Consider the following 25,244-nt stretch of genomic DNA (forward strand, 5'->3'; position numbering starts at 1 on the left):
TGGATTAGAAAAAAAAGGAGGAAAAGGGGCTGTGGACGGGGGTGAAGAAGAAAGTTTCGAAATCATGGATTTTTTTTTTTGCTTTTTTGCCATACTGTTTTTTTTAAGATTTATGAAATGTGTCAGGGATTGGGGTGTGTGTGTGGTGAAGATAGAGAAGAAAAAGAAAACATTTTGTTTGATAATGAAGAGGTCTAAGAGAACCGTACCATTTTTTTGTTGTCCTTCAAGAAATCATCGTACTATTACTACTGCTTTGGCGATTTTCATTACTCCTCCATCATCGCAAGTGGGTTCTTTTTTAACAGTACTATTCCCTCAAGAACAGGTGCCATTGATATGTCTATGCAACAGAGAAATCTTTCAGTATTGTCATCCGCCACCAAACTTTGTCATAACAGCAAGTTGAAAAGGGAGACTTACATTCTTCTGTAGCAAGCTCTGCGCGCTCAGAGTGCGCAAGGAGAACAGGCGTGGAATGTGTCTGGAAACCAGTAATGGTCTTTGGCCGACCAGCTTGACCGACAACATCAACGGCCTACAAAAATTATAACCATTCCATCATGTGTATAAGTTAGTCACTTCTTTCGAGTATTTGGGCGGAGGAAGAGGGGATGATAGCAACTGCATGGATCGGGGAAGGGGGGATAATGTCTCATGATTCAAGACTTAATGTACGCACCTGACCAACACGGACTGTTACTGGTAAGCTTTCCAGATTTTCGTCGAATGTGATCAAGAATCGTGGATACATTGCAGTGACGAGGGAATAGAGCAAGTAGTGGAATCTACCAAAGATGACTGTTTGTGTGATTATTAGTTATGATCCAAGTCCCAAGAAATATGGTGATAACTTGGTAATGATAATAGTAATAGTAAGTTCCACCTTCACTTACAGTATTTGTAGTCGGTCATGGTAATGATGCTGCACATCAAACCTGCAACAGCCACAGGTGACATGATCGATCGGTCGGTATGGAAAGGATTTAAGGCCATCGTGCCCTTGGCCATGTGTAGCAGACCTTGAGCAATGCGCACCATGAATAAGCTGGTTGCGTCCTTGTGATAGAAGCTTGCCAACTGTCGCAACATTTGTGCCAGACGGGCATTGTTGGTTCCTGCACCCACGAGACCCATGGCGAAAATGGCGCTGATGGCCACGTCGTTGTCATTGTCGTGCGAGTATTTGCTGAGCGTATCGAGAACATTTACGACTGGATTGGATGCGCACAGTAAGCCTAGTGCCAAAGGCACTGTCTTGCGGATTACAGGTTCACCATAGTGCATCTAGTAGATTATAGTTGTACCTTATTTAGTAATCAAATCATTAACGAGTATTACCAAGCGGCCATATATCCCTGTTTTCTTACCAAGTGATTGAACGTACGAAGCGACATTTCAGAACCAATATCATCGCCCAAGGCAATCAGTGCAATACCGATTGTAGCAAATGCTTGGTGCTGATCGTCCTCCTTTTCTTTGTCGATATGGTCATTGCAGATGTGAAGCATCTTTTGAACCTTCAATACGTTGCCAGTACCAGCATACGACAACACTTCAACCAAAACTTCTGCTTGTTTGCCCAACGGATGTTCGATAGCTTTCAATGTTTCGATGGTTGCATCCGATGCGTCCTGGCGGCCTATTTAATCAAAAAATGAAAATCGCGTCAGCTTTGATCTTATGTCTTGTAAGCCTGTCTCTGACAAAGAGAAAAAAGAAAACCCCTATCTCACTCTTTTACAACCCGTTCGCTTTGTCATAGAAACTTACCGAGGTACAAGAGACCCAAGCCTAATGCCATAAATCTAGACCAAGTCTCCTTGAGGTATGAATCTTCACGTTCCATCATTGTCTGGAGAATAGTGCTGGTAATGTCACCGTCACAGGTGCCGACGAACACCATACCCAAAGCAAGAGCTGCCAGGGACGACAACTCCATGGATAAGGCGGTATCGCTGACAATTGGTAGTAGCAAATCCGAGATTTCTTCACGTGCAGATCCAGCGTAGGCGAGACCAAGACTACATTAAAAGATGTATTAATTTCAATTGCATATGCATGGTTAAGTTTTATCTAAGCATAGCGGGAAAAAAGGCAGGTAAACAAAGACGGCTTACCCAAAGATGGCAGATTGCTTAATGGTGACGCTACCGCTTTCGATAGATTCTGTCAACAAAGCCATGGCAGGATCCGTCTCTTCACGAACACCAGAGTTGAGGATACCCATGGCCAATAGAGCACCAGCCTAAGGAAATGAATTGGCGATTTGAGCAATCCAATCGGTTGTCCTGATTCGATATTCACTCCACTGATTCCAAAGGAAAAAAAGTTACCTTGATGTTGTCATCATCCGAATACAAGTACTTGTCAACGATAGTCAAGCCTTGCTCAAGGTTCCACAACAGGATCATACCAATAGATGCAGTAGCACTGATCATACCTATTTAAAACAAAGCATCAGAATCACATTAACCAGCCGAATTTCCCGCTCTTTTCCCTATACCCATCTAATGATGAATAATAATTACCATGCTCCTTGGTCTTGTAGATCCAGTTGTTGGTCGACTCTGCATCAGGAGCGACAAGCTTATCCTTTCCGAAACCAGCGTTCACGAAACCATTGACAAAGCTTGCCGAAAGATTGTTACGAGCCGAATCGACATTAGCGCTGAATGTCATTCCTAGGATTGAGTTAAAAAGAGGAAAAATACGTTAAGAGATACCGTCGACACTTCTTGGGGGAAACGATCTTATTGAAAGGCAGAGGACGTACTGTGGTTCTCCAAATGTGTCTTGTAAATATCTTCAGGAGTCTTGGGCTCAAGCACGTCTAATTCAGTAGCAAGAGCAATAAAGTACTTGGAGAGCTGCGAATTGTTGAGACACTCATTCAATTCGCTATCCTCGGTCTCAAGTTGAATTTGCTGACGTGCGAGTTGGAATGCCATTTGCTTCTTCAACAAACTATCGGTTTCATATTTCCGTTTAATTGAGGAAATTATGCGTGACATATATGTCATTTATATGACAAAAGGAAAAAAAACTTACGGATCGCTGGCAGATTCAAAGTCCTCACGGATCAAATCCATATCGCGCATACGAATCGATAAATTCAAGGCCTGTGCGTATTTCTCCTGTTGCTGGTAAATGGTACGTGCGGCCTTCATGAAGCGAATGTCATCTGGAGGAACGAGAAGGTTGACGCATCTAAAACAAAATTAACAGCATATATGTAACATTTAAAATAAATTTAGTACACACGTACATATGTCAAAGAAAAACGTATTTCGTTTCCACATACCCAACCATATACAAGCAGACACGTTCGTATGTATCCTTGTCAACAAATTGCGGCAATTCTTCAATAGATTCGAGTTCAAGCAAAAGATCGACAGCATCAGCCTCAGCATTGTGCTTCAAGAAAAATGGCACGACTTCCAATGCCAGCTTGAGCAGGTTATCAACAGGCTCATCCTTTTCTGCTCGTGTCTCGTACTCTTGCATAATTTCGCCAGAAAGATGTCGAACATATTCGTGACCCCATGAGCCAATGTCTTCCTCTGTTGATCCGATGAATCTGTATCGCAAACTTTCGCGTTGGCCTTCTTCCGCATACGTCATTGACAGTACAGATAAAATATCGGCAAACAGTTGCTATGACCATTTAATGATACGCCTCGTTTAGCATTACCAATTCCTTCATATATGCTCCACCATGTCCCGCCCATTTTCTCTTCTCAATCGTGTGTAGGTAGTAGATAGAGTATATTGTAACGTACCTTGTCTGCTGATTCTGGCCACGATGCGTGCAATTCTTTAAGCGTAGAGTAGTGAGGACTCAAAAACTTTAAGGGCTTAGGCACAGATGTCATTGAGCTAGTCGAAGTGCGAATCAAGGTACGAAGTTGTTCCAATGCAGGTCGATGCAATTGACGATCGCTTTCCTGTATTATAAAAGATACTGTCAATGCTTCGTCCGTTATGTATATATTACGCCAGAAATAAAAAACAAATCCAGTACCTTTAATCTTTCGACCAACAATTCAAGCTCATTTTTCAACTGTTGATCCTCTTCAGACTATATCAGTAGAAAAAATAAAATAAGCATTTAGAAAGAGTTCTTTGCATCTGACCCTTCTCGAAAGACGCAAGATTTTAATCAGGCACTTACGAGCTCTTCCTCTTCTTGCTCCTTCTTGTTATCCTTGTCCTTCACATTGTCATCGGCTTTCTTTTGCTGATTGTCTTTTTTGGTGTCCAGGTCTTTTTGGCTGGCATTGGTTTTTTGTTCATTGACCATGGTGTATCAGAGATTATAAACCGTTGAAAAAGAAGAAAAAAAAAAGGTAACGCGCGTACAGTTGGCAGCCGTTGTATCTGTCTCTGTACTCTGCTCTACTCTTGTCTCCGACATATTCACACCTTTAAAAACGCGTAACTCATCGGGAATACGTCACTTAATGTAGAACCTGCGGACTTTCTTTTTCACTATCTCTTTTTGTTCCCGTCGGTAGTCGTTCCTGCGGCTAGGGCATTTTACAGAATGGACAGTGGAGAGACATCACAGAGCGACATTGCTACTTCTAGTGCTACCGATCCAGCTAACACCACCACTGCTGAATCAGAATCATTACAAAAGTCATTTGAACAAGTTTTAGAATCTCGAAAACTAAAAGATGCCACAAAAGGTTTTCTACTTTATGTTTAAGCTGTCGTGTTGGTTAGCGAGGAGGGAGGTTTTATAAAGTGTATATGTGTGTGTGTGTATGAGAAATGAACACAAATTGCTCATTTAACGGTAAATACGTATGAATAGTGCTTGTATTATTCAATGCTATCGGCAACGCGCCTATATTAAAACAAAAGCTATACAAGATCACGGCATCCAACAAGTTTCAAATGGTGATACAATTTCTTCGAAAACAACTGCGCTATCAGGGCTCCGATCCTTTGGTACATATATTCAAATGACACCCTACTTTAACCAAGAAAAGAGATAATTAACGTGCGATTCAGTTTTTGTATATTAACAGTGCTTTTGCACCAGCTCCTGATGAAATTGTTGGGAGTTTGTACAAAGTAAGAACTGCTATAATTTCATTATTTTGGGGGGATGTGTTGTCATCCATATGGATTTCCAATAATTAACGCATTGTCTGTTACTCAGTCTTTCAAGACCGAGGAGCAACTTATAGTAAATTACAGCACCATGGCAGCCTGGGGTTAAAAACAAATCCCCCTCTCCATCATCATCATCCTACATGCATATTACATGTGAGATAATACCTCTCTGATCACCATGATTACTTACTATTATTAAGTTGTTTTAATGTTTTACTCAAACCAAAGACTGCAATGTTGAAGTTGTATACACGAAATTAAGGGCAAAGAGAGAGAGAGAGAGAGAGAGAATAAGTGACGAGGGAAGTGGTACATATAATACAGTTAGATGATGATGGTGATGATTATGAGGAAAGAATAGAAAAGTGAATGTGGATAGGAAAAGAGGCAAATTGTAAAAGTGATATAAAAAATATCTATTTGGAGCCGAGGCGTCTCCAGCCTTTCCAAAAGGCTGCATTACTGTTACTGGCTGCTTTTCTTAATTTGATTGTCGGTTGGCGACTAACGCTAGAAGATGTTGGCGATTGTGGCTGTTGTTTATGCTGTAATTGCTGTTGCTGGTAGTAGTACTGCTGATGCTGCTGCTGCTGATCCATTGAAGGTGGATAATCCAGCCAAACTGGCTGCTGCTGTTGTTGTGATGATTCGTTTGTAGCATTAGATAAAGTTTCTCTGTACACTGTCGAGCTGAAAATCTCGCTCGTCTTGCTATTGTTGGAGTAGCGTCCTGTAACGGCTGCGTAATCTGCAGAGGACCATGATGTCGCAGGCGACAAGATACTGTGCATGGACGATGAGCTACGCGGCGGGAGAGGCGGCAATGGATCCTTTGGTGGAGCAGTAGGTGGAGGTGTGGATCTTCCCAAAGCGGCATGAGAACCATAGGATGAGCGTGGCGACTGTCTCAATGACGACGACGAAGCTCTTGACAACGGATGTCTATGCTCTCTGGACATTTCGGACAAGACATCGATTGAAGAGCGGACGGAAGCGGACCGACTACGCATACCACTACCAACTAGCTTGTTGTTGTTATTGTTATTGTTGTTTATGACTTGTCGCATCAACTCTTCTCGCTCATCCAATAAGCGGGTTAACAAACTGCGCTTGTCCTCCAACTCAATCCGCTGTAACTCGACTTGTTCCTGGAGTAACAGATGGCTATTGTTATCCTTTTTTGAGGAGTATTCGTCAGAACAAAGTTTAGCTTCGAGCGATGCAATGAGTTGATCTTGCTTGTGCACGACCTCCGTCAACGTCCGTGTTTGCAGTCGTTCTTTCTCGATATCTCGTATGTGTCGCTCGAGCATCATCTGCGCCCCCTTTTCCACTGCTGTCAGTTGCTTTTTGACAAAAAGGAGCTCCGCTGCTTGCTCCTTACTATCATTCGCTGTTACTGCGATCGCCTTGCTGATGCTACTATGGCTATTGGCGGTGTTGTTTTTGCTATTGATGGTGTTGCTAGTTTTAGATTGCTCCTGCTCTGCATCCCCCTCATCCTCTTCTTCGGTCGTCAAGGCAGTGCTCACAGAGGAGCCCTTTTCGTACACGTCCAAAAGACAATTCCAAAACTCGTCGTTTTCGCTGGTGATGTTGGTATCAACCGTGATACGTCGTCTATCGTCGTCAGCTGTAGTACTCGTCGTTGTTGCAGAACTAGCTGTCGTGTTACTGGCATCAAACAACTTGGAAAATGGACGAAATTCAGGGGACATAGGGGTGTCTAGCGTGATTCGCTTATTTCGACGTTCCTGATCAAGCTGCCGTTCAAGCGTGCTGTGCTCCTGTGATAATTGATCTAACTTTTCGCTCAGATATTGGATACGTATTTCGTAATCGCGTATTTGCGAAGCCATGCTTTTCATATCGGCAGTATCGCCTTTCTTTTCGTCCTCTGTCGTATTGCTGGTGTTCTGGCGCAGTTGTTCTTTTCGATGTTGGTGCTCTTGGCGTAAATAGTTGATTGTTTCTTCAGCTGCCTGCAGCTTGTCCAAGGTTTCTTGATGCATTGCTGCAAGCTCATGTGAAATCGTATCTGCCACATTGTTTCGATTAATTGTTGCTGCACGAACACGTACGCTTGCACTTCGACTGCGTCGTGTCACTGTTGATGTTGTGGATTTTCCTGCTGCTGTTGACGCTGGCGGTTTTGTTGCTAGTGATGGCGACGTTGATTCGGTCTGACGTGGTGTCTGTAAAGCCAATTCTGCTGTTGAGGCTACAACTGTTGGTGTCGTCGATGATGTGTTACTTTTGCTGATACTATTGCTCTTTCTGATACTGTTGCAACTACTAGTAGCAGTTGGTGGCGATAACTGCTGCTGCTGCTGCTGTTGTTGTTGTTGCTGTGGCTGTTGCTGATCGAATTTACTAAGAATAGATGCGACTCCACCGCTGGACGTTCTAGTCCTAATCCGTTTCAATTCGTCTGTTTTAACGTTTCCAGCTGTGGAGGTAGAGGTGTTGCTTTTCCACGTCGGTGTTGGTGCTGCTGGCGTCGAATGCGCATTCTTGTTTAGTAACGCTATTGCTGCTTGTACACTCATTATAGCAAATTAACACAAAGAAGAAGAAAAGAAGAAGATACGATATTAGATTAGTAAAAAAAGCAGATGAAAGAGAGAGAGACGAGATGGAAGAGAGGAGAAAAGAGGAGGCTAAAAAAAGCTTATAGCTGAACATAAGAAGAATAAGCGATACATATGTGAAAGAGCAAAAGGGCTAAATAGCAATAAGGAACATGCATACATCCCACGATCCATACCACCTTGAGGTATATGCGTAGTATGTGTGATTGCTCTTTTTTTGTAACTGGGACTATGCAGATCAACGATATTACCTCTTTTCCTTTTCTCCCACCCACCCCCCAATCCCAAGCCTGCCTGAGTCGCTTCTCCCTGTTCTTTTTCGCTTTTCCAGTCCGTCATCAACTCTCCTCATGCTCCTGAATGGCCTTTTGTGTTCGAAAACTTGTCTCCTTGCAGTATCCCTTTACCTAACAAAAAGCAAGGGTAAAAGGAAAAAGGCAAATACTTAAGCAGCGGAGCGATAATGAAAGTAGCACCTATGTAATTGACAATTACTTTCTGTTTGCACAATTCAACATCATGCAGGATCAAAGCCTGTACATGTAATCCGCGCAAAACGACCCGTCGTACAGCACCGTGCATCAATAATTCCCTCTTTTCGGTGTTGGGATGCTATCCTTGGGTAATACATATTGTACAGTACATTAGTACAGTATTGGACTTAGCGTCTCCTCCAAACCCGTGCATATATCACTCATATTTGTAAATGCACCGAAAACATTTGTTGGGGCTGCACATAGAAAAAGACAAGTTTGACAGTTGGACAAGATAGTTGCCACTCCACAAGCATGTTGTGCAACCGTTGTATACAAGATAATGAACTGAACTGGTAAGTATGATTAGTGAGCCACATACTTTATGTCAATCCTTTTTCCCCTCAATTAATGTATGAACGGTCATGATCATAATAATAAAATATGTTGGTAAATAGCAGTAGTAGTGCCACAATGGCAACAGTGAGTAGTAATAATAGTAATAGTTTGGTTAAATAGTATCCAACTAATATTGTGGCGCCTATCATTTGTTTATATATAAAGCACTTTGTTTTGTATATCTACACACAATACGATAAGGTTGATGGAATGTAGCCTTTTTTATTGTTGGTTTTTTGTTTACTCGCGACGGCCACGACCTATGTAATTTTATAATGAACGAGCAAAAGGAACAATTAATCAATAATCGTTCCCATACACTTTTTGCCCCCAATGGCACACTCTATAAACTACTCTGTATAATCTTACCGAAACCACCACGGAACTCAGGCTTGAAGTCACCGCTGGCACCTTCCTTGCGACGGTAGTCATCACGATCACCACGGGGACCACGGCCACCCTCACGACCCTCACCGACTACAGATAACAAAATGATATTAATAAACCCGTGATTGTGCTAAACTTTGACACGGTTAAAGGAGCGAATAGTAAACTTACAGGCACGACGGGGAGCGGCGGGACGAGCAGACTTCTTCAAGGTAGCAGGAACAATCTCCTGGGGCAAGTGAAGGTCTAATAAGACATATCATCCATTTTGTTAGTTTTTGGACACCTCTAATGCATATTCTTTTTGTCCCTTCAACAAGCACACAAATTGACGTGTACCGTATCAATTACTATTTTGACGTACATTCACGGAGGTAGTCAATACCCTCATCGGTGAGGGTGTAGTAGTAGTACTGCCACGAGAACTGGGTCTTGACGAAACCCTTGGAGGTCAAAGACTGCATCATCTTGATAACCTCAAGGTTGGGGACATCGATATCGGGGTGCTTGGGGAGGTCAAAGTCCTTGGCAGCGACGACGGCACCGTCTATTATAATAACAATTCGCAAATTGATTTAATGGTTACTGGAATATTTGTGATTCTCGACAAGTCTAAAAAAGTTGGCGTCAAATTCTTTACCCTTGAAGAGCGTCTCGTAAATGGCCTTTCTGTTCTGCTTGGTAACGAGCATGTTGTGCTATCTAAGAAATTAACAGCAAAGAGGAGCATGAGTATAAATTGCATTGAATTGTCAAATGCCCTTTTCCCAATAATAATTTTTGGTCCCTAATATGGATGGTGTCGGATTCGTCGTTTATCTCGTCGAAATATGTCTTCATCCATCCATTTAACGCATCCATCCATGTGTTCGCTCGTCGTATTTCCCTTTCTCTACTCGCTCTACCCATCCTTTTGCTCTGCCTTTGATACATACACGCGGGAAAAGAGGGCGAATCAATGATGTGGCTCAATCACGTATGTAGCCACCCCCGTGCCGTAGCGGTTCAACGCCGCTCGGTAATTAAAAATTCCGTCCTTGTTGAATTTGCCTGACAACCTCTTCCTGCCTACAATGATATTGTCAGCTTAAAGGCGAACATCGTTGCTGCACCACTTAAAATTCAAATTTATCTACTATATGATAACACACTGATGAAGCAAACAGCGTATATGATACCTTTCTTTATTAACCAATACGAAGACTGCCACTACTAACTACCGCCACAGCAAAAGAACAAACAACTGAATAGGAAACCGTCACCGGATTCCTCCTAGCAGCAACGCTTGCTATATCAACCATATTCGTTGATAGTGTGTAAGTGAATTATATGGATAAGTAGATTATATGGAAAAGTACAGCAAGTATTCGCCCACCAAATTACTAATGTAGTCTTCTTTCATAAGCTGCTACTGTCATTTTTATATATGACATCGTTGTTATTCCGAATATCCTAATGCGTCATATCTGTCATCAACTTATATAACATTCTGTCCTCTATTTCATTAGACATTTCTCCATCATCATCTTATTCGGCGTAACAGGGTATACGCATAAATGTTCTTTTTTATTGATGGTTTAATAATTTGAAAGAAAAAAAAGAAATTTGACAGTCAGGGGTTTACACAAAAACCGGGTCAATCAGAATAGACATCGTTGAAGAATTTTCGACCGGTACGCTTTCTACGTTTTCTCGACCCACTTTTTATACGATTGCAATTTTTTGTGTCTCTCTTTTCTCCATTTTACCGTTTTAGAAAAGCACGGTTTCATTTTTTCTAAACTAAAAGGCAAGTAAGACCATTTTCAAAACTGTATGATCGTCCGTCCCCACAATGATTCTCTCTCCTGTTGTGTTACTTACGAATATGCTGCATGACAAACGCATGTATCACTAGATGGACGATTCTTTGCAAAAACAACAGCAGCATCATTACTCTCTGAGTCCATACGACTTTGACACAACAGGACTATATCAAGGTGGTAGCGGCAACGTGCAGACAACTCCAAATTCGATGCCATACCAACTCTCACCGACACAGTATGTACCACAATCACTGCATCAGCGCCGTACATCGTCCATGGTGTCCCCGTCGTTGATGCCGCAGTCGTACAACCAACAACAACATTCGCCACTACCACAACAAATACCATATAGCCCCCCATCGCCGCACAGGCCACTTTACCAACAAGCTTATGCCGAACAATCGTTTCAGCAGCCACGACAGCAACAATATCAGCAACAGGATATTTACTATTCACCCACTGCAGCTGCACCAACAGCCAGACAGCCATCTTTGGACTACGGTCGGCCGAATTTACCCCAACACCAAGCAACAGCACCACAACCTCTTTATCTTCAGCACCAGCCGTATCCTAATCCAATGAAAAGAGAACAGAACGAAATGCCCCGTATCATGCCTAGTCCTGAAGTTCAACGTCACGAACAACGAGCCATCCCCGGGTTGAATATGTTTGATTCTGTACCATTGGACGATCCACAAACGCAATATCTTAGCACTAGCAGTAAGAGCGATGACAGTAGCAATTTTATGCTATCTTCCCTGCAGCAGCAGCAGCAGCAGCAACAACAACAACAACAACAGCGGCAGCAACAGGAACAGCAACGGCGACACCAGCAATACCAAATGTATGCATACTCCAATAGTAGCACGTCTGTTGATTTGGACTTTGAAGGCAACTTGACGGAAATGCAGTATGATTGGACGCAAGACGAATGGGGCCAACGTCGACGTCTAGTTCAGTTTTGGCGGAGTGAAAAGAACAACCGAATTCTATGTGGTTTTCAACCTGTAGCCCAAGAAGCGCATGGCGGCCAAATGAACCAAATTCCTGGTTTATGTATCGTATCATGCGTTTACTGGGAAGCACGACAAGATTACTTTATTACATCGGTCGATTTGATCAACCTTTTACAGTTTGTTATGGATATTTCGCTCTCGATGGAAGAGAAGAACCGAATACGGCGTAATCTCGAAGGATTCAAGCCTACCACTGTCAGTAAAGGACGTACAGATACGGCTGATTTCTTTAGGGTGATTATGAACTTTCCCAACCCAAAACCAAGAAACATTGAGAAAGACGTAAGTGTTGTCGTACTCACTCAGCAGAAAGTATTTCAGTTTCTAACTGAGCAACTGATAATATCAATAACAGGTCAAGGTGTTTGAATGGTCAGCTTTGCCTTATGCATTGAAGAAGATCGTGACCAAATATCGTACGACAGTTTTGCAAAAGACCATTAATCAAGATGGAATTTCAGACAATAGCAGTGCGGGTCCTGCTCCTAGCAATACTGCACCATCGGTTGTTCAACAAATTTTAGACATGTAGATAGATTAAAGCAACAAACGGTACATGTATTTTGTAAAGCCATATAATCATTCCTTGTAAATTATTGATGTGCACAGAACTTTTCTTTAATAACAATGTAAAATCATACATTCTGTGTACATACACGTATAAATTATTCATCGCGAGTGAAATCAATTCATTTATCGCCATCTACTTTTGTCGTGTGCGTAATACGGGTTGATAATATTTGGTTCTACTATCGCACTCCTTATCCCTCCCTGTCGCGGTGCTTCTGTTGGTGATGGTGTCAAAATTAACGCGCTTTCTGTGTTATGTATGCAGTACAAGTGAAAACAACGTGGCGAATCCTTAACTCACTTCATCGAGCGACGATTCCGGTCAATGCTACAATATCTCCCACCTAAATAACTTTTTGAGAAAGTGAACACAGTGTTGTTGTTGTCTCTTTTTGCAATGTACAGTATAACAAAGATGTGACTGATGTGGAAGTGAATAAAAGCATCATTTAAAAAAATACTCATGGTCCTGTCTGATATACGGAAATGGGAGGGAGGGGAAAGGGCTATGTAGAAATCCATTTATGGCTATATAAGCGTATGTCCAGGGTGCAGATCCAGAACTCACATATTATCTGTTTGTTACATGCGTAGGTGCATCATCCTTTAATTATGTTTACGAGCGGATTGTTGAATTGAGGAATTGTCCGAGATCAGTTTCATTTTTTATTTTTATACTTTTCTCTAGGAGACAAGTGTTTGCTGCATTCAATTCATTTGCGAATCCTTTTACTTTTTTGCTTCGTGCTCTCTTCCTCTCTTTTCTGTCCATTCATTTAGTACTTACTCGGTTCATGCGTACGATCGTTTGCATTAATGTTTTGCGATCCTTTGTGTTCATCACGGGTGCTATTACATTGACTAGTCATGCAGCACAATGCGCGTTGTATAGTGTATACCAGCATCAGGTAAAGTGAACAAGAATGGTACCTCCACAGCATCGTCTTATCCCTTTTTTTTTCGCTCTTCACTTTGCTCTTTGTTTGTGATGACAACAACGACGATCCGACTCATATATTGTGTATTTTCTACCGCGTAAATAAATAAATAGACATCCATACCTAATTGGTTTCAAGCTGGACATTGGCAGGTAAACGATATAATCATGCCTTTTAATCCTTTTACATAACGATGCTCAATGCACACATATTATGTAGTATATACTGTGGTACATAACCTTGTCGGTGTCTGTCTTGAGCTCTGCAGCAATATGTATCCATGCAAGTTGTTGCCGACGAGCTCATATACTTCGTGGTGACAAAACACTGAGTATCGTCAACATATTCACGTTATCCGTTACCATTCTGCTCATCACCTTTTTGGGCGGTCAAGAGCCATGGACAGACGGCCTTGTCGAATTCAAGCAGCCAGCCAAAGGGTTCATGCCATACTGTGACATGCTCGATGCCAGCAACGACGCACTTTATCCTATACTTTATCACCGGTATTCATTTCTCTGTTTTTCAGTACTATACCAGTAAACCTACTTTGAGTGAGTGATACAACGTACTAACTTTGCCAAAGGTGCCTACTGATTGATGCAACGTATATCGGTGCGTGTTTAAACTGTCTCTTGTGGCTACTACTACTGCCCTTTTCGATATTCTCCCAAACTGTCAAACGACCATCATCGGTTGGTAAACTTCCAGTTGAGGAGACCAAATGGGGTAAATATGCGCCTCAACCTTCGTCTCATCAACGGCGACATAATTCGACTTTGACGCGCGGATCGTCTTTAAACAACAATTGTTCGTCTACAACACCGCTTACACAGCATCAGCCATTACCTGAGCCTACGCTACCGAATATGTATGAGAACATCGCTGCAGATTACTATGGCCGAAACCATGATTATACCACCACTACTGCCACGAGTTTTCTGATGCCACCTACATCAGCAACAGCTTACACGCTGGCTAGTCCAATGACACCTGCGAGCACCTATTACTATGACGACGGCTATCGGGATCCGCCCACGACTACGATGACAACAACGTCGTCAATGCCATCACAGCGCCAAAATAGCCGTAACCATCAGCAACCAGAAAGCTACTATTATTATCCGCAACAACAATATCGATAGATTGTATGCACTCAATGCTTGTATATATCACTCCAAAACTGTAACTTGCCATTAAAAGGTGTCATTTTTTTTCAACAGTCATGCTTGTAAGAGTGATACACACGAGCAGTGATAAGGATTACTGATAATTGAATTGAAGGGTGAGGCTTTTTTGTATGATCCAACGTCATGAAGAAGCACATCTTTTTGGTACTTGACAGGTGCAACAAAGGCAATGGAAAAGTGCGGCGTATTTGGCACTCAGAGATGTCTAGTAGAGCACAGCGAAATACTCTCTACACATAAGTAGGAGTATATATGCATTGCTATCCAAGCGGAGCACTGCTGTTTTCTGGTTCTTTTTGTTCAGAGTCTTTTTTTTGCAAACAAAGCGGACAATGACCAACGCAGTCATTCGTGCTCTTTCTGCATTCTTTCCGAAATCCATCATGTCACCTGCAAGCAAATCACAGGATGCTCCACAAGAGGCTGAAACTTTGGCGAAAATAGAGAAGATGGAACAAGAAGTTCAGTTATTACTTGAGGTATGAAGTTATTTTCCAACTTTACCCCAAGATTTCGAACAAAGCAGTAAAAAAAAGTAGTGGAAGACTGCCGTGTATCAAAGCTCTTTACTAACACTGACGAAATGCGCGTAAATTTTCCTTTGCGACTGTGGTTTGTTCGTTTTACAAAAGCGAAATCGCGATTTGACAGATCAAGTTGACAAATCTTCAAAGACGATTTCGCGTTTACGAAGACAGCGAAGGTGAGATCTACAGTTTGATCTGGGGAGGATAAGTGGTTGATGATTGGGTTATCATAAGAATATGCTTTACTCAAGAAAAGAAAATATGAATATTAGTGCTCTACTTGATTCGATTGCAGAGCAGCATAATTCAAAAAATCCAACGGCAAGCGATGAAGACGACGATGATAGCAGCATTTATGACGAAAACGACGATCTGGGAGAATTGAGTCCTGCTTCACCGGATGAAGAGTCATCGTCTTCGGAAGAGTCCAGTAGCGAGGAAGAAACGTATATTGCCGTGGATTCAATGGGTACGAAGGTTTGGAAAGAAGGACGAAAGGGGGGCAGCAATTTGATTAGAAAAGAACGTTGCGGACAAGTACCTGATCCTACATATATGTATCTTTCACCAAGGTCGTAAACGGAAGAGACCAATCAATACACAAGGCATTAGCCGAAAAAGCCGATATCGCCTGGTGGCGGTTACAAAGGATGAAGCCGGCGACTACATTCTCCCTGTACAGCTTGGAACGATTAGATTAATACAACTCGGACGAATCATCACCACACCAGCTGCATATCATAATAACAGATACATTTTTCCTGTGGGTTACAAGATCGAGAGGTTTGTACATCCTGCGTAAAGATATGTGTGTGTGCGTCAGAGCACGGAGAACTTATGCAGGTTTTTATATTCCTTAGAGTTTACAAGAGTATGGTTAATCCGGACAATCTAGTGACATACACGTGTGAAATTAAAGAAGGGCAAGGAGCACCCAAGGTAAAAGAAAAATGATGACGCGACTGAAAGATTCCCGAGCTGACAAGCCTGTTGTGTCTTGTATCACAATGACACAGTTCTGTATAACGCCTGAAGACCAGCCAGACAACTGCATTGAGAAGGATAATCCTACTGCTGCGTGGTCTACAGTCATGAAGGAAGCAAACCGAGAATCCCAAAGAACACATTTTGCAGTTTCTGGCCCAGAGTACTTTGGCATGTCGCATCCTAATATTACCAAAATGATCCAAGAGTTGCCTGGTGCAAACGAATGCTACATGTATCAGTGGCGTTTCTTTGATGATTATGAAACTGTACCGGGATCACCGGGGCCGTCGCGAGGTGGTGCATCTGCGCGTGGCAGAAACAAGCGATCCTCAAGTCCATCGGAACGTGCAATAGGAACACCGGGTCGACGTCGAGGAGGTGGGCCGAAAAGACAACGTGGTGGTGCCAAACGGGCGCTTTAAATGTCGTCTCCATTCTATTATACACACTCAAAAGAAAACGTGAACCAGTTACTCTTTCCCTTACTTTTATACGCAATATCCTCCTCCTGATCGCCAGCACATGGTAGCAATCGAAAAAGTATACACTCATAGCACCTAATTCCACTTGACACAACCTGTTCACGGCCTACTATTATCATCGTCATTAAAAGCCTGAACAATACCAATCTTTAAACTAGTCGTCGTTCAGCCAATCGGGGCAATTGAACTCCCGATGCTGGATGCTGCCCACTAAGTGAAGCCAGCTGGGCGAATCAATGTGAATCCTCTTTCGACCATGAAGGTACGTATCCTGTACCGCCAAAAAAGATTAAAGAGTGTGATGAGGGAGCATGGAACGCACGCAACAATAGACGGATGGATCGATACGATGAACGGATGGATGAACCGACACCCTTATTTTTTTTTGCCATTTTCTTAGTTGAACATTGCCAACCCGGCCACCGGCTGCCAAAAGCTGATTGAAATCGATGATGAGCGTCGCCTGTAAGTTTTGCCCACCCAGCCTGTAACAACCAACGCCACACCCACCGAGAAAAAAATAATTCTCAAAAGAGAAAATGAGTCGCACCGATTAACACACGATACAATCATTCTTATAGGCGCGGTTTCTACGACAAGCGCATGGCTCAGGAAGTTTCTGGCGATGCCCTCGGTGACGAATTCAAGGGCTACGTTTTCCGCATTTCTGGTGGTAACGACAAGCAGGGTTTCCCCATGAAGCAGGGTGTTCTTTTGCCCCACCGTGTCCGCTTGTTGTTGAGCAAGGGCCACTCGTGCTACCGCCCTCGCCGCACTGGTGAGCGCAAGCGCAAATCGGTCCGTGGTTGCATTGTTCAGTCCGACTTGGCTGTCATGAACTTGGTCGTCATCAAGCAGGGCGAACAGGACATTCCCGGCCTTACCGACACCACCGTTCCCAAGCGTCTTGGTCCTAAGCGTGCCAACAACATTCGTAAATTCTTCAACTTGACCAAGGAAGACGATGTTCGCCAGTACGTCATTCGCCGCACCATTCAGCCCGCTAACCCTGACAAGAAGCCCTACACCAAGGCTCCCAAGATCCAGCGTTTGGTTACCCCCGTCACTCTCCGCCGTCAACGCAAGAAGAAGTTGGAGAAGCGCAAGCGTCTTGAGCGCAAGACCGAGGCCGAGGCTGAATACAAGCAGCTTTTGGCAAAGCGCGTCAAGGAGGCCAAGGACCGCAAGATCGAGAGACGTCGTACCTCGTCGATGCAAAAGTCCAGCTCTGCTTAAAACCAGTTTCTGTGTGTGAGCAATGTGCAGCAAAAAAAAATAAATCAACAACAACCAAAAAATGCAATCGTGGAAGGCAAACAAAGGAAAGAGCAATGTGTTTTATGCAAAGGAAAATGTTTTATTGGATTGGATTGTGTTGAAGTGGATTGTGGGGGAGAGAGAGAGAGAGAAAGAAAGTGTATGTGCGTGTATGTATTTTGTGACTAAGTGGAAGGAACTACGGTTTATCTTGGATGATTTTCTTGATACGATCACAGAGGCCGTGGACAGAAGCTGAAGAGGATTGCAGCTGGGGTATACCCATATCCAACTCCTGTATCTTTTTCAGAATTGGCTCAAGCACAGTTGCGGATGTGGTCTTCAGATTGCTTGCTACTGCGATGGATGGTTGGAACATGGCGGTTTGGTTAGATACTGCAAACGAGTCTGTCGAATACAGATCAAGAGGTTTTGCTGAAGCTGAGAGCACACCAGATTTCATGTAAAACTCGAGATGGCGCCATAGCACCAGCAAGATATTTTCAAGGATAACTAACGTGCTTCGTTAGTCACCACCATCCACTACTTTAAAACCCACCGTGGCACTAAGCATAATGATCACCCCTATATCACTTACAGACTAATTGCCGCATTTGTTTCGCTTTTCGTTTCGCGCGCTTTTCTACTTGTATCGCCAGGACCTGTTGCTGCTGTGATGGACTCAAGTTGTCAAACTGAATCCCCAGTGCTGATGGGAAGGCTGTTTCTGCAATTTCGCGAACCTCTTCGAACTTGAGTGACGCAACATTTCTTTCTTGCGACAGTAATAAGTTGTGCTCATTTACACTGTTGTGCAACGTCTGTACAGTTTGACGTATGCATGCAGCAAGCGTCGATAACGATGGCGTTTTCAAGGAAACTATCGCAAAGACGTGAGAAACATACATCTATACCCAAACTTGGAGTGCTTTCTCACTTACCATGACGTAATGACAGAGCACCACTATCGGTTGCGGAGGTCAGCGTGTTGCTGAAAACAGGTTTGAAGACATTGTTGCCTCGTTCGTCAGAGATAAATGCTGCGTTTTGAGCGTATGCTGCCAAATTCATTTGTATCGAAAATACAAGCTCCTCCGCCTTTGCTGATAATGCAGATTGACCTCCGTTGGCTACATACTCATCAATCCGATTCATCAGTCATTTAAAAGATAATACATCCGGCATACTGTTCCTACTAGCAATGCCTGAGGTGTAATAGATATCCGATTGGGAAAACTTACCAAAGACCTGTTTTTCGGCCAAGTTTATTTCTTCTTCGGTCACTGGGACCACCTGCGACGCCAGCTTTTGCGGGATTAAATATTTGGCAATCAAGTGGATCATGGCAGTATGAAGTTGGTTCAATCCTCGAGTAACCAAGTCATCGAAGAATCCTTGTCGACAGCTCAAGTGATAGAGGATCGAAGTGACAAGCTTGAGCTGCGTAAGCGATGAGATGGTTACTTGTTGGTTATCAGTCAAAATATACAACAATGCCTCTTGCTGCTTTCGTGTCCATGTTTCGACCTATTATTTCAACGATGCCACGGTTTAAGTTTTCAAATACGATGTTACATTTCATCTTTTCAACGAGTTAGTGTTCTACCTTATCGATAACGTTAACGTGGCCCAATGTGCACAACAGTGCGGAAATAAGCTTGAGGACTGGCATCAGCAATTGTTCGTAGCGGTTATTGAAGTCTGATTCCACATAGGCCCGACCTAATGCACCTAAAATAAGTACACTTCCTTCTTAAAAGTGGCCTATAGTTGAAGATAATCAGAGAGAAAAGCATACCGGCACGCAAAAGGTTTTGTTCAGGTCGTGCATTGATGAACTGACAATGGTTCAACACTTCGATGATCCGGTTCTCAACCAGCAATTTGGAGCCTTCCTTGGACAAAGCAAGCCGCAGGAAAAGTGACATTTTGGTCTCATAAATATAAATGTCATCTCTAGGCACTATAAACAATATGATCCGTTAGTTTACAAGTGATTTCTCCATTGCTATCACGAAATACAAATCTAGAAAGTAAGCCTACCATCAGGCTGCTCCAAAAAGTTGAGCAATTTAACGTCTTCACGTCGAAGCATATCAATGCTGTAGCGTAAAAAGTTCTTTTTGACAAAGAACGACAAGATAGCATCGTTACGCATCTGGCTTGACAAGACATAAAGGGCGTCCACAGCAACATAGGCCGTCGTTTTCCATATACTCAGTCCATCGGTGGCATCGGTGCAAAGCATATCCAAGAACTTATCGTTGACAGAAATCGTGTCAATAAACTGTTTTTGGATGTCGCTGTAGGGTCGCTTTTGGATGGTTGCTCCAAATTCGTTCTTGCTGTGATCCACATAGCGTAAAAAGTTAACAAGAGCAGTGTACATGTCACCTCGTACTGCAATCGTTGTGCCTTCCTCTTGAGTGCACGCCAGAATACCGTTGAAAATGAACCGCAGTTTCTCGTCAGGAAGTCGTGTGGATTCAACGCTGGCCGTAGGGTTTGCTGCAAGAACCTCTTGGCGAAGCTTGTCCTCGCGTAGGCGGGTCAACAGTGTCAGGATTACCTCGCTGAATCCCTTGAGGAAATGCACGTCTGCTCCAGCAGCCTTCTTCATCTTGGGTAACAAGGCCGACAACAGATCATATATAATCTTTTCACGGGTTTCGAATGGGAAATTGTCAAAGCACTCGGATAAGGTCACTTGAACGACCTGCTTCCAGGCACGCAAACAGTGAACTTTACCGTTGGCGATTTCGCGCTTGTGGTTGTCGGCCACCAAGGCTTCAAGTATCCGTCCCATTTCCTTCTCCAACGCGATATTGTCTTCGTCGTTTGCAAGCATGCCAGCCTGTCGCTTGTTTGCTTGGTCTTGACGCAGAATCTGATACACGGCTCGGATGTCGTACACGGCACAATCACGCTCGTTTTCAATGATAAAGACACTAGGATCAAATCCGGCAAAGAACTGGAGCTCCTCGTCTTTGATTGTTTTCAGTGAGTCTTCCCAACCGAAGTCCAACGAGCTGACAATCTCGAGCATCTTGACAAGTGGCTGTTCAAAGCGACGAGAGTTGAACATGAGCTCATTATCCACGTCCATCGTGCCGTCGTTATTGTTGTTGATTCGTGCTGTACCGTACAAAACGTCCAAAATCCGTCGTACGTTGCTCTTTTGACCGCTGCCTGCCAGAACGTGGAGCTCTAGAGCGATCGTCTTCAACAGCCAGGCGCGCTGATGCAGCTGCGACAATACAACAAAGAAATCCGCTTCAAAAACAGTATTGTCCGTGCAAGCCATATTACCGGGGAACACGGGGCTGTAGGCATCGGAATAGCTCTCGAAGCGCGCTGGCAAAGCTCGCAGATGGTTGTAGAAGAAATCATCCTTGTCTTGAAGATAGCGCATGGTGACCGACGACGTGGATACCTTGGCACAAAGCAGATAGATGAGTTTATAGCATTTTTCTGCCAGAACTGGATGCGTTGCAATCAGCGGCTTGTCCTCCTGGTCGCTATCGTCTGTAATGCCCCGGTTCATCATATCCAGAATGGTATGCAAACAAATGCGCACGGACTCGTCATTGTATAAGCCCTGCAAGCTGTTGCTGGATTGCCATGCAGGACCGGTGTAGCCGAGCAAAAAGTTCGCGAGTGTGGGCGATGGCTTTTCCAGGGCAGAGTTCTTTAGCAGCAAGTCAACGATGGCAAGACGCACTGACGACGACAGGGTTGGTCGGAAATCGGTCTCGAATGCATACTTGTTCGCCAGCGTCTTTTCTGCCATCCAGAACGGGATATTGTTGATATCGTATTCGTAGTCCTCGGCCGTTGTTACTTCTGCATCGTCAATACCCAAGCGCTCACTGAATCCATACAAGATGAGAGACTCGTCCTTGCATCCACGAAGTACGTTGGTCAATTTAACACCGATACCACCCATAGCCGCCTGGATACCGCTATTGCTTGATGCGATATTGCTATCATGAGGTTCCAATGACAAGGCTTGCAGAATCTTGGTGCTCAGATAGCAAATTTCTTCTTGATCCTCACAGTTGACGAGCTGCGCGACCTGTACAATGGCATTTGCATTGACGAGCATCAGTTGACCGAACGGCGCCAGTGACGGGAGAGGCGGGAACAAATGACCACCGAGCTTGAACTGTGAAGAGGACATTCTGCTGGATAGGCCAGTGATATTGGGTATTAAGAGGTTGCAGAAGCTATCTTGAAGCTCCAGTACGCGGTTGATGATGCGCAAGCTGCTAGCCACACACTGCACAAAGAACGGCGATTTTTCCTTTTTCGTGACAATACCATTATAGCCTTCTTGGATGATCTTGAAAATGGCGTTCGCAAATGCGTGTCCAGACAGCAAACGTACGATCACTGTGAAACCAGGATGACCCAAATACATGAGCAGCAATGGTTCAAGCATATCAGCTGCGGATTGTCCAACACTGTGATGACCTAGGAGCGCGAGGCTGTAGCTGGCTGCTTGGCTCTGTGCTTTACGGCTGGACACAGCGAGAACCTGTCGAAGCTGTCGTAGATCAAATGAAAGGATGCTGTTTTCAAACACCTTGAGACAGGCCTCGGCTAGCTCCCACTTGGCACCAGGATACAGATATTCTTGAGAATCCAGGGCAACGAAGATGTCGTCAATCACCAAGGAGACGTAGGGTTCGGCACCGGGAGTTCGGTTGTTCTTGCCCAGGGTCCATGGTACAGATGAGATAATGGGTTGAAACCCGCCAATAAGCTCCTCGCGTCGCGATATAGTGTGGATGGCAGATCCCAGTAGCTTAACCACTGCGAGTGTTTCCTTGTAGTCCTTGCTTGCACGCTCGAGTGCCAATTCACGCAGGAAACTGGGCTGCTTTCCTGGCAGATACTGCGTCGACTTGGGTTGATTCTTACTTTGCAAGAAGCCGTCCTGCTGCTGCTGTTGTTGTTGTTGTTGGTTGCTCAGTTGGCGCTTCGTGACAAAGAATTCGCTATTTTCCAGGATGTCCCACATTTGTTCTGAAATCGTCCGTCCGAGTGAGTTGATAACACCTCCACCCCAGGGCGAGCAGAATGCAGCTAGAACGCCATAGAGTGCAGCTCGTAGTCCGAATGATGTGCGGCTGCTCAACATGCCGACGATGGAATCAGGTGCGCGTAAAAGTGAGTCGATCCAAAGAGTCTGTCGTGCGTCGGTCGAGTACTGTACAACTTGCTGCAGCAACAGTAAGAACGTGACAAGTAATTCCTCTTCGTTGTCAGGCAGTGCAGGAGGAACTTCTTCGCCGGGCTTGCTCAAGAGCGGAGCATAGTATTGGAGGGCAGCAAAGAGCTTTCCCCATGAAAACAGGCTGCTTGAGCTAAGGTCGGTGCGATTGGTACCCGAGCTAAGTTCCTGGAATGCGCGCGGTGCACAGACATCGCCCATGGAAATCGAAGCCAGGAAATTGTATGTTGCACGAACAGTGCCAGACTGTCGAACCTCCACCAACCACTTCAAAAATGACGCGAGATGGCTGTCAGACCGTAACCAAAACTGCCATCCAGCGTTGATCCGTCCACGGTAGATGCTCGCCAGAAGATCCATGAATCTCTCCAGATCGCGGCATTTGTTGCTGTCGTCCTCGCCAGTGGTGATAGCACTTCTTGACGATATCGGCGTCTGCTGTACAGGCATACCCGTGTCTTCCTCCCTGTACTTGAGTTTGCGCAGGATATGTTGCAGGTGCAGGATAAAATCGCTTGTGAGTTGCTCCAATTCATGAACAACAAACATTTGGAAATCGAGTCGAATGTCGGCGTTGAACTTTGTAAAGTCGCTGGGATCAACGGTCGTGACATCCTTGTCGTCATACAGGGACAGCTTGAAGAGTCCGCGATCCGTGTCGATGCTTGCGTTCTTCTGCTGGAAGTATAACATGTATTCGTTCATAAACTCGAATGCCTTGCTTGTGATTGCTTCGTAGATGAGCTTGTCGAGGTTGTCCAACTTGTCCGGTAACCTTTGCTCGATAGTCCGGTCCATCTGCACCGCGTTGTACTGGAACAAAATCCACTGTACCATTGCTACTGCTTTGACGGCCGGCACCTTCCATGATTTCTTGAGCATGCGGTCGTGAAACTTTCTCATGAAATCGACATTGTTGTAGAGTGCTGGAGGATCGCTGTCGGTATGGTTTGTGGCAGACAGTGCGGCGACCAAGGCAAGCAACATGTAAGGAATGGCGATATCCGACAGTTCAGAAAGTTGTAGTGTGTCGTTGAGTAGCAGCACATCATCGGGTTCCAGCCAAAACAAGGATGTGATGTGATATAGAATCTGGGCAACACCAAGCCGCTCATCCATCAAACGCTCTAGCCGGAAACTGGTGATTTGCTCTCCCAGCCGTCCTGACGACACTGTTGTACCCTGCTGCTCTTTACTTGGCTGTGGCGTCTGTGGTTGCTGTTGTTGCTGTTGCTGGTTTAACTGGAAAGGTTGGTGTTGTTGCTGTAGCTGTGGTTGAGGTTGTTGCTGTTGCTGCTGTTGCGGGATCGATCCTGTGGTTGTCAAAGTGTTATGTGTTGCGGTGACCTTTTTTAATGTTTTTACAAGTTTCGTAGGAAACGTGCCCATAGCTCCTTCAGCAGAGACGCGTTCGCGTACAAGTTCGGCTGCGAACTGTCGAAATACCAGTCGAATATCTTGTCTAACCGACGCATCCTTTGCCGACTTTAATATGATGTCAAGGCACGCTAATAAATAGCCTCGTTCCACATGGTAGGCTGTAATGGCGGCATCGATCGTTGTACTGTTTGTGCGAGGAGCAGCTGCGACACCAGCTAGTAGCAAGCTTGCTGCAACGTGTTCGTTCAAACCGAGTTGATCTGATACAAACAATGCTTCTTTTATAAATTCGTCGTTGACCTTGTGTATCGTGTTATTGATGTTGGCACGACCTGAGTGTACAATTATGATTTATTTAACGTGAGCAAGACAGAGAGACTTATATCAGTGAGGCAAACATTAAAAAAAGGTTCTGCAGTGAATCCGTTCATAGAATACCAAAAGTACCTTCTTGAAGCGTTTTACGGTCCTGCGCATTTTTCGGGAGGTCGTCCAACAGATCGAGTAGAGACCGTTTGTTCAATTGTAATTGATGCTGCAGCCAATTGGCAATGGAAGGAGCAGTCGACACACGTGTCTGGCACACAAGGTCGTGAAGTTCGCGAGCGGCGCCGATCTGCATTGTTGGCTCGTAATCAATCGCGCAACCAGGTATTGATTTGGTGATTGACGTGAAGGAGAGAAGAGTTGTGTTGCAACGATCTGACAAAGAAAGAACAACAGGACACACGGTCGCGTTGCCAGAAAAAAATGCCAGCCTTTTGCAAAACTGACGGACTTTGACAAATTAGTGACTTTGTGCCTTGTAGCTTTTGCGTTGATGCTACGTGACAAATACGGTTCTTTTGACATCATTAAAGTACAGCAGATAAACTCTCTAAG

At 44.2% G+C, this 25,244-nt stretch overlaps 9 protein-coding genes across 9 annotated transcripts; 6 read left to right on the top strand and 3 right to left on the bottom strand.

Annotated features, from left to right (window-relative positions):
• Positions 1-269: 269 nt before the first annotated feature.
• BDB00DRAFT_870280 (armadillo-type protein) lies at positions 270-4,303 on the bottom strand (the record flags this gene model as incomplete). The annotated part of the gene is made up of 15 exons (XM_053126687.1): positions 270-343; positions 424-538; positions 683-801; positions 897-1,287; positions 1,371-1,642; positions 1,774-2,024; positions 2,121-2,248; positions 2,337-2,443; positions 2,532-2,684; positions 2,777-2,967; positions 3,052-3,210; positions 3,305-3,657; positions 3,783-3,947; positions 4,025-4,081; positions 4,175-4,303. 15 exons carry the CDS (start codon positions 4,301-4,303, stop codon positions 270-272), a joined length of 2,664 nt encoding a protein of 887 aa, XP_052982005.1.
• Positions 4,301-5,511, top strand: BDB00DRAFT_813305 (ubiquitin-like autophagy protein Apg12-domain-containing protein). The gene is made up of 5 exons (XM_053122750.1): positions 4,301-4,349; positions 4,470-4,691; positions 4,820-4,956; positions 5,020-5,082; positions 5,171-5,511. The coding sequence occupies exons 2-5, from the start codon at positions 4,547-4,549 to the stop codon at positions 5,228-5,230; spliced, it is 405 nt and encodes a 134-aa protein (XP_052982006.1). The 5' UTR covers positions 4,301-4,349; positions 4,470-4,546; the 3' UTR covers positions 5,231-5,511.
• Positions 5,512-6,440: 929 nt separating this feature from the next.
• On the top strand, positions 6,441-6,856 carry BDB00DRAFT_813307 (uncharacterized protein; the record flags this gene model as incomplete). Its single annotated transcript, XM_053122751.1, has 1 exon — positions 6,441-6,856. The coding sequence occupies exon 1, from the start codon at positions 6,549-6,551 to the stop codon at positions 6,852-6,854; it is 306 nt and encodes a 101-aa protein (XP_052982007.1). The 5' UTR covers positions 6,441-6,548.
• A 1,571-nt stretch (positions 6,857-8,427) lies between these two features.
• Positions 8,428-9,929, bottom strand: BDB00DRAFT_813308 (Plectin/S10 domain-containing protein). Its single transcript, XM_053122752.1, has 6 exons — positions 9,910-9,929; positions 9,615-9,676; positions 9,339-9,521; positions 9,146-9,220; positions 8,957-9,064; positions 8,428-8,847 (listed from the first exon to the last, which is right to left on the bottom strand). The coding sequence occupies exons 2-6, from the start codon at positions 9,664-9,666 to the stop codon at positions 8,828-8,830; spliced, it is 438 nt and encodes a 145-aa protein (XP_052982008.1). The 5' UTR covers positions 9,667-9,676; positions 9,910-9,929; the 3' UTR covers positions 8,428-8,827.
• A 597-nt stretch (positions 9,930-10,526) lies between these two features.
• BDB00DRAFT_214076 (uncharacterized protein) lies at positions 10,527-12,408 on the top strand. Its single transcript, XM_053116488.1, has 3 exons — positions 10,527-10,647; positions 10,899-12,077; positions 12,151-12,408. Exons 2-3 carry the CDS (start codon positions 10,989-10,991, stop codon positions 12,325-12,327), a joined length of 1,266 nt encoding a protein of 421 aa, XP_052982009.1. The 5' UTR covers positions 10,527-10,647; positions 10,899-10,988; the 3' UTR covers positions 12,328-12,408.
• Positions 12,409-13,159: 751 nt separating this feature from the next.
• Positions 13,160-14,448, top strand: BDB00DRAFT_870285 (uncharacterized protein; the record flags this gene model as incomplete). Its single annotated transcript, XM_053126688.1, has 5 exons — positions 13,160-13,273; positions 13,417-13,455; positions 13,523-13,809; positions 13,890-13,918; positions 14,015-14,448. The coding sequence occupies 5 exons, from the start codon at positions 13,160-13,162 to the stop codon at positions 14,446-14,448; spliced, it is 903 nt and encodes a 300-aa protein (XP_052982010.1).
• Positions 14,449-14,736: 288 nt separating this feature from the next.
• BDB00DRAFT_214099 (F/Y-rich N-terminus-domain-containing protein) lies at positions 14,737-16,587 on the top strand. Its single transcript, XM_053116489.1, has 6 exons — positions 14,737-14,972; positions 15,126-15,196; positions 15,293-15,489; positions 15,593-15,803; positions 15,881-15,959; positions 16,037-16,587. Exons 1-6 carry the CDS (start codon positions 14,826-14,828, stop codon positions 16,427-16,429), a joined length of 1,098 nt encoding a protein of 365 aa, XP_052982011.1. The 5' UTR covers positions 14,737-14,825; the 3' UTR covers positions 16,430-16,587.
• A 158-nt stretch (positions 16,588-16,745) lies between these two features.
• On the top strand, positions 16,746-17,725 carry BDB00DRAFT_786250 (40S ribosomal protein S6-B; the record flags this gene model as incomplete). The annotated part of the gene is made up of 3 exons (XM_053120592.1): positions 16,746-16,751; positions 16,890-16,954; positions 17,071-17,725. 3 exons carry the CDS (start codon positions 16,746-16,748, stop codon positions 17,723-17,725), a joined length of 726 nt encoding a protein of 241 aa, XP_052982012.1.
• A 780-nt stretch (positions 17,726-18,505) lies between these two features.
• BDB00DRAFT_214142 (nucleoporin Nup186/Nup192/Nup205) lies at positions 18,506-25,106 on the bottom strand. Its single transcript, XM_053116490.1, has 7 exons — positions 24,810-25,106; positions 19,790-24,694; positions 19,545-19,709; positions 19,353-19,468; positions 18,988-19,273; positions 18,688-18,883; positions 18,506-18,626 (listed from the first exon to the last, which is right to left on the bottom strand). The coding sequence occupies exons 1-6, from the start codon at positions 24,982-24,984 to the stop codon at positions 18,774-18,776; spliced, it is 5,757 nt and encodes a 1,918-aa protein (XP_052982013.1). The 5' UTR covers positions 24,985-25,106; the 3' UTR covers positions 18,506-18,626; positions 18,688-18,773.
• Positions 25,107-25,244: the final 138 nt, after the last annotated feature.

This window comes from Zychaea mexicana (genome assembly GCF_025766255.1).
Source record: "Zychaea mexicana strain RSA 1403 chromosome Unknown BDB00scaffold_19, whole genome shotgun sequence".
NCBI classification, from domain to species: domain Eukaryota; kingdom Fungi; phylum Mucoromycota; class Mucoromycetes; order Mucorales; family Lichtheimiaceae; genus Zychaea; species Zychaea mexicana.

Excerpts from the sequence above, each read along its gene's own strand:
- BDB00DRAFT_813305 (XM_053122750.1), top strand. The coding sequence starts at position 4,547 with ATGGACAGTGGAGAGACATCACAGAGCGACATTGCTACTTCTAGTGCT. Across the intron at positions 4,957-5,019 it reads ATCAGGGCTCCGATCCTTTG|TTTTTGTATATTAACAGTGC; the intron begins GTACATATATTC and ends CGTGCGATTCAG. Across the intron at positions 5,083-5,170 it reads TTGTTGGGAGTTTGTACAAA|TCTTTCAAGACCGAGGAGCA; the intron begins GTAAGAACTGCT and ends TCTGTTACTCAG.
- BDB00DRAFT_214099 (XM_053116489.1), top strand. The coding sequence starts at position 14,826 with ATGACCAACGCAGTCATTCGTGCTCTTTCTGCATTCTTTCCGAAATCC. Across the intron at positions 15,197-15,292 it reads CGTTTACGAAGACAGCGAAG|TGCTCTACTTGATTCGATTG; the intron begins GTGAGATCTACA and ends TATGAATATTAG. Across the intron at positions 15,960-16,036 it reads AAGGGCAAGGAGCACCCAAG|TTCTGTATAACGCCTGAAGA; the intron begins GTAAAAGAAAAA and ends ACAATGACACAG.
- BDB00DRAFT_214076 (XM_053116488.1), top strand. The coding sequence starts at position 10,989 with ATGCCATACCAACTCTCACCGACACAGTATGTACCACAATCACTGCAT. Across the intron at positions 12,078-12,150 it reads CAAGAAACATTGAGAAAGAC|GTCAAGGTGTTTGAATGGTC; the intron begins GTAAGTGTTGTC and ends TATCAATAACAG.
- BDB00DRAFT_813308 (XM_053122752.1), bottom strand. The coding sequence starts at position 9,666 with ATGCTCGTTACCAAGCAGAACAGAAAGGCCATTTACGAGACGCTCTTC. Across the intron at positions 9,522-9,614 it reads TTACGAGACGCTCTTCAAGG|ACGGTGCCGTCGTCGCTGCC; the intron begins GTAAAGAATTTG and ends TTATTATAATAG. Across the intron at positions 9,221-9,338 it reads TATTGACTACCTCCGTGAAT|ACCTTCACTTGCCCCAGGAG; the intron begins GTACGTCAAAAT and ends ATGTCTTATTAG.
- BDB00DRAFT_214142 (XM_053116490.1), bottom strand. The coding sequence starts at position 24,984 with ATGCAGATCGGCGCCGCTCGCGAACTTCACGACCTTGTGTGCCAGACA. Across the intron at positions 19,710-19,789 it reads CTTTTTGGAGCAGCCTGATG|TGCCTAGAGATGACATTTAT; the intron begins GTAGGCTTACTT and ends TATTGTTTATAG. Across the intron at positions 19,469-19,544 it reads ACAAAACCTTTTGCGTGCCG|GTCGGGCCTATGTGGAATCA; the intron begins GTATGCTTTTCT and ends TAGGTGCATTAG.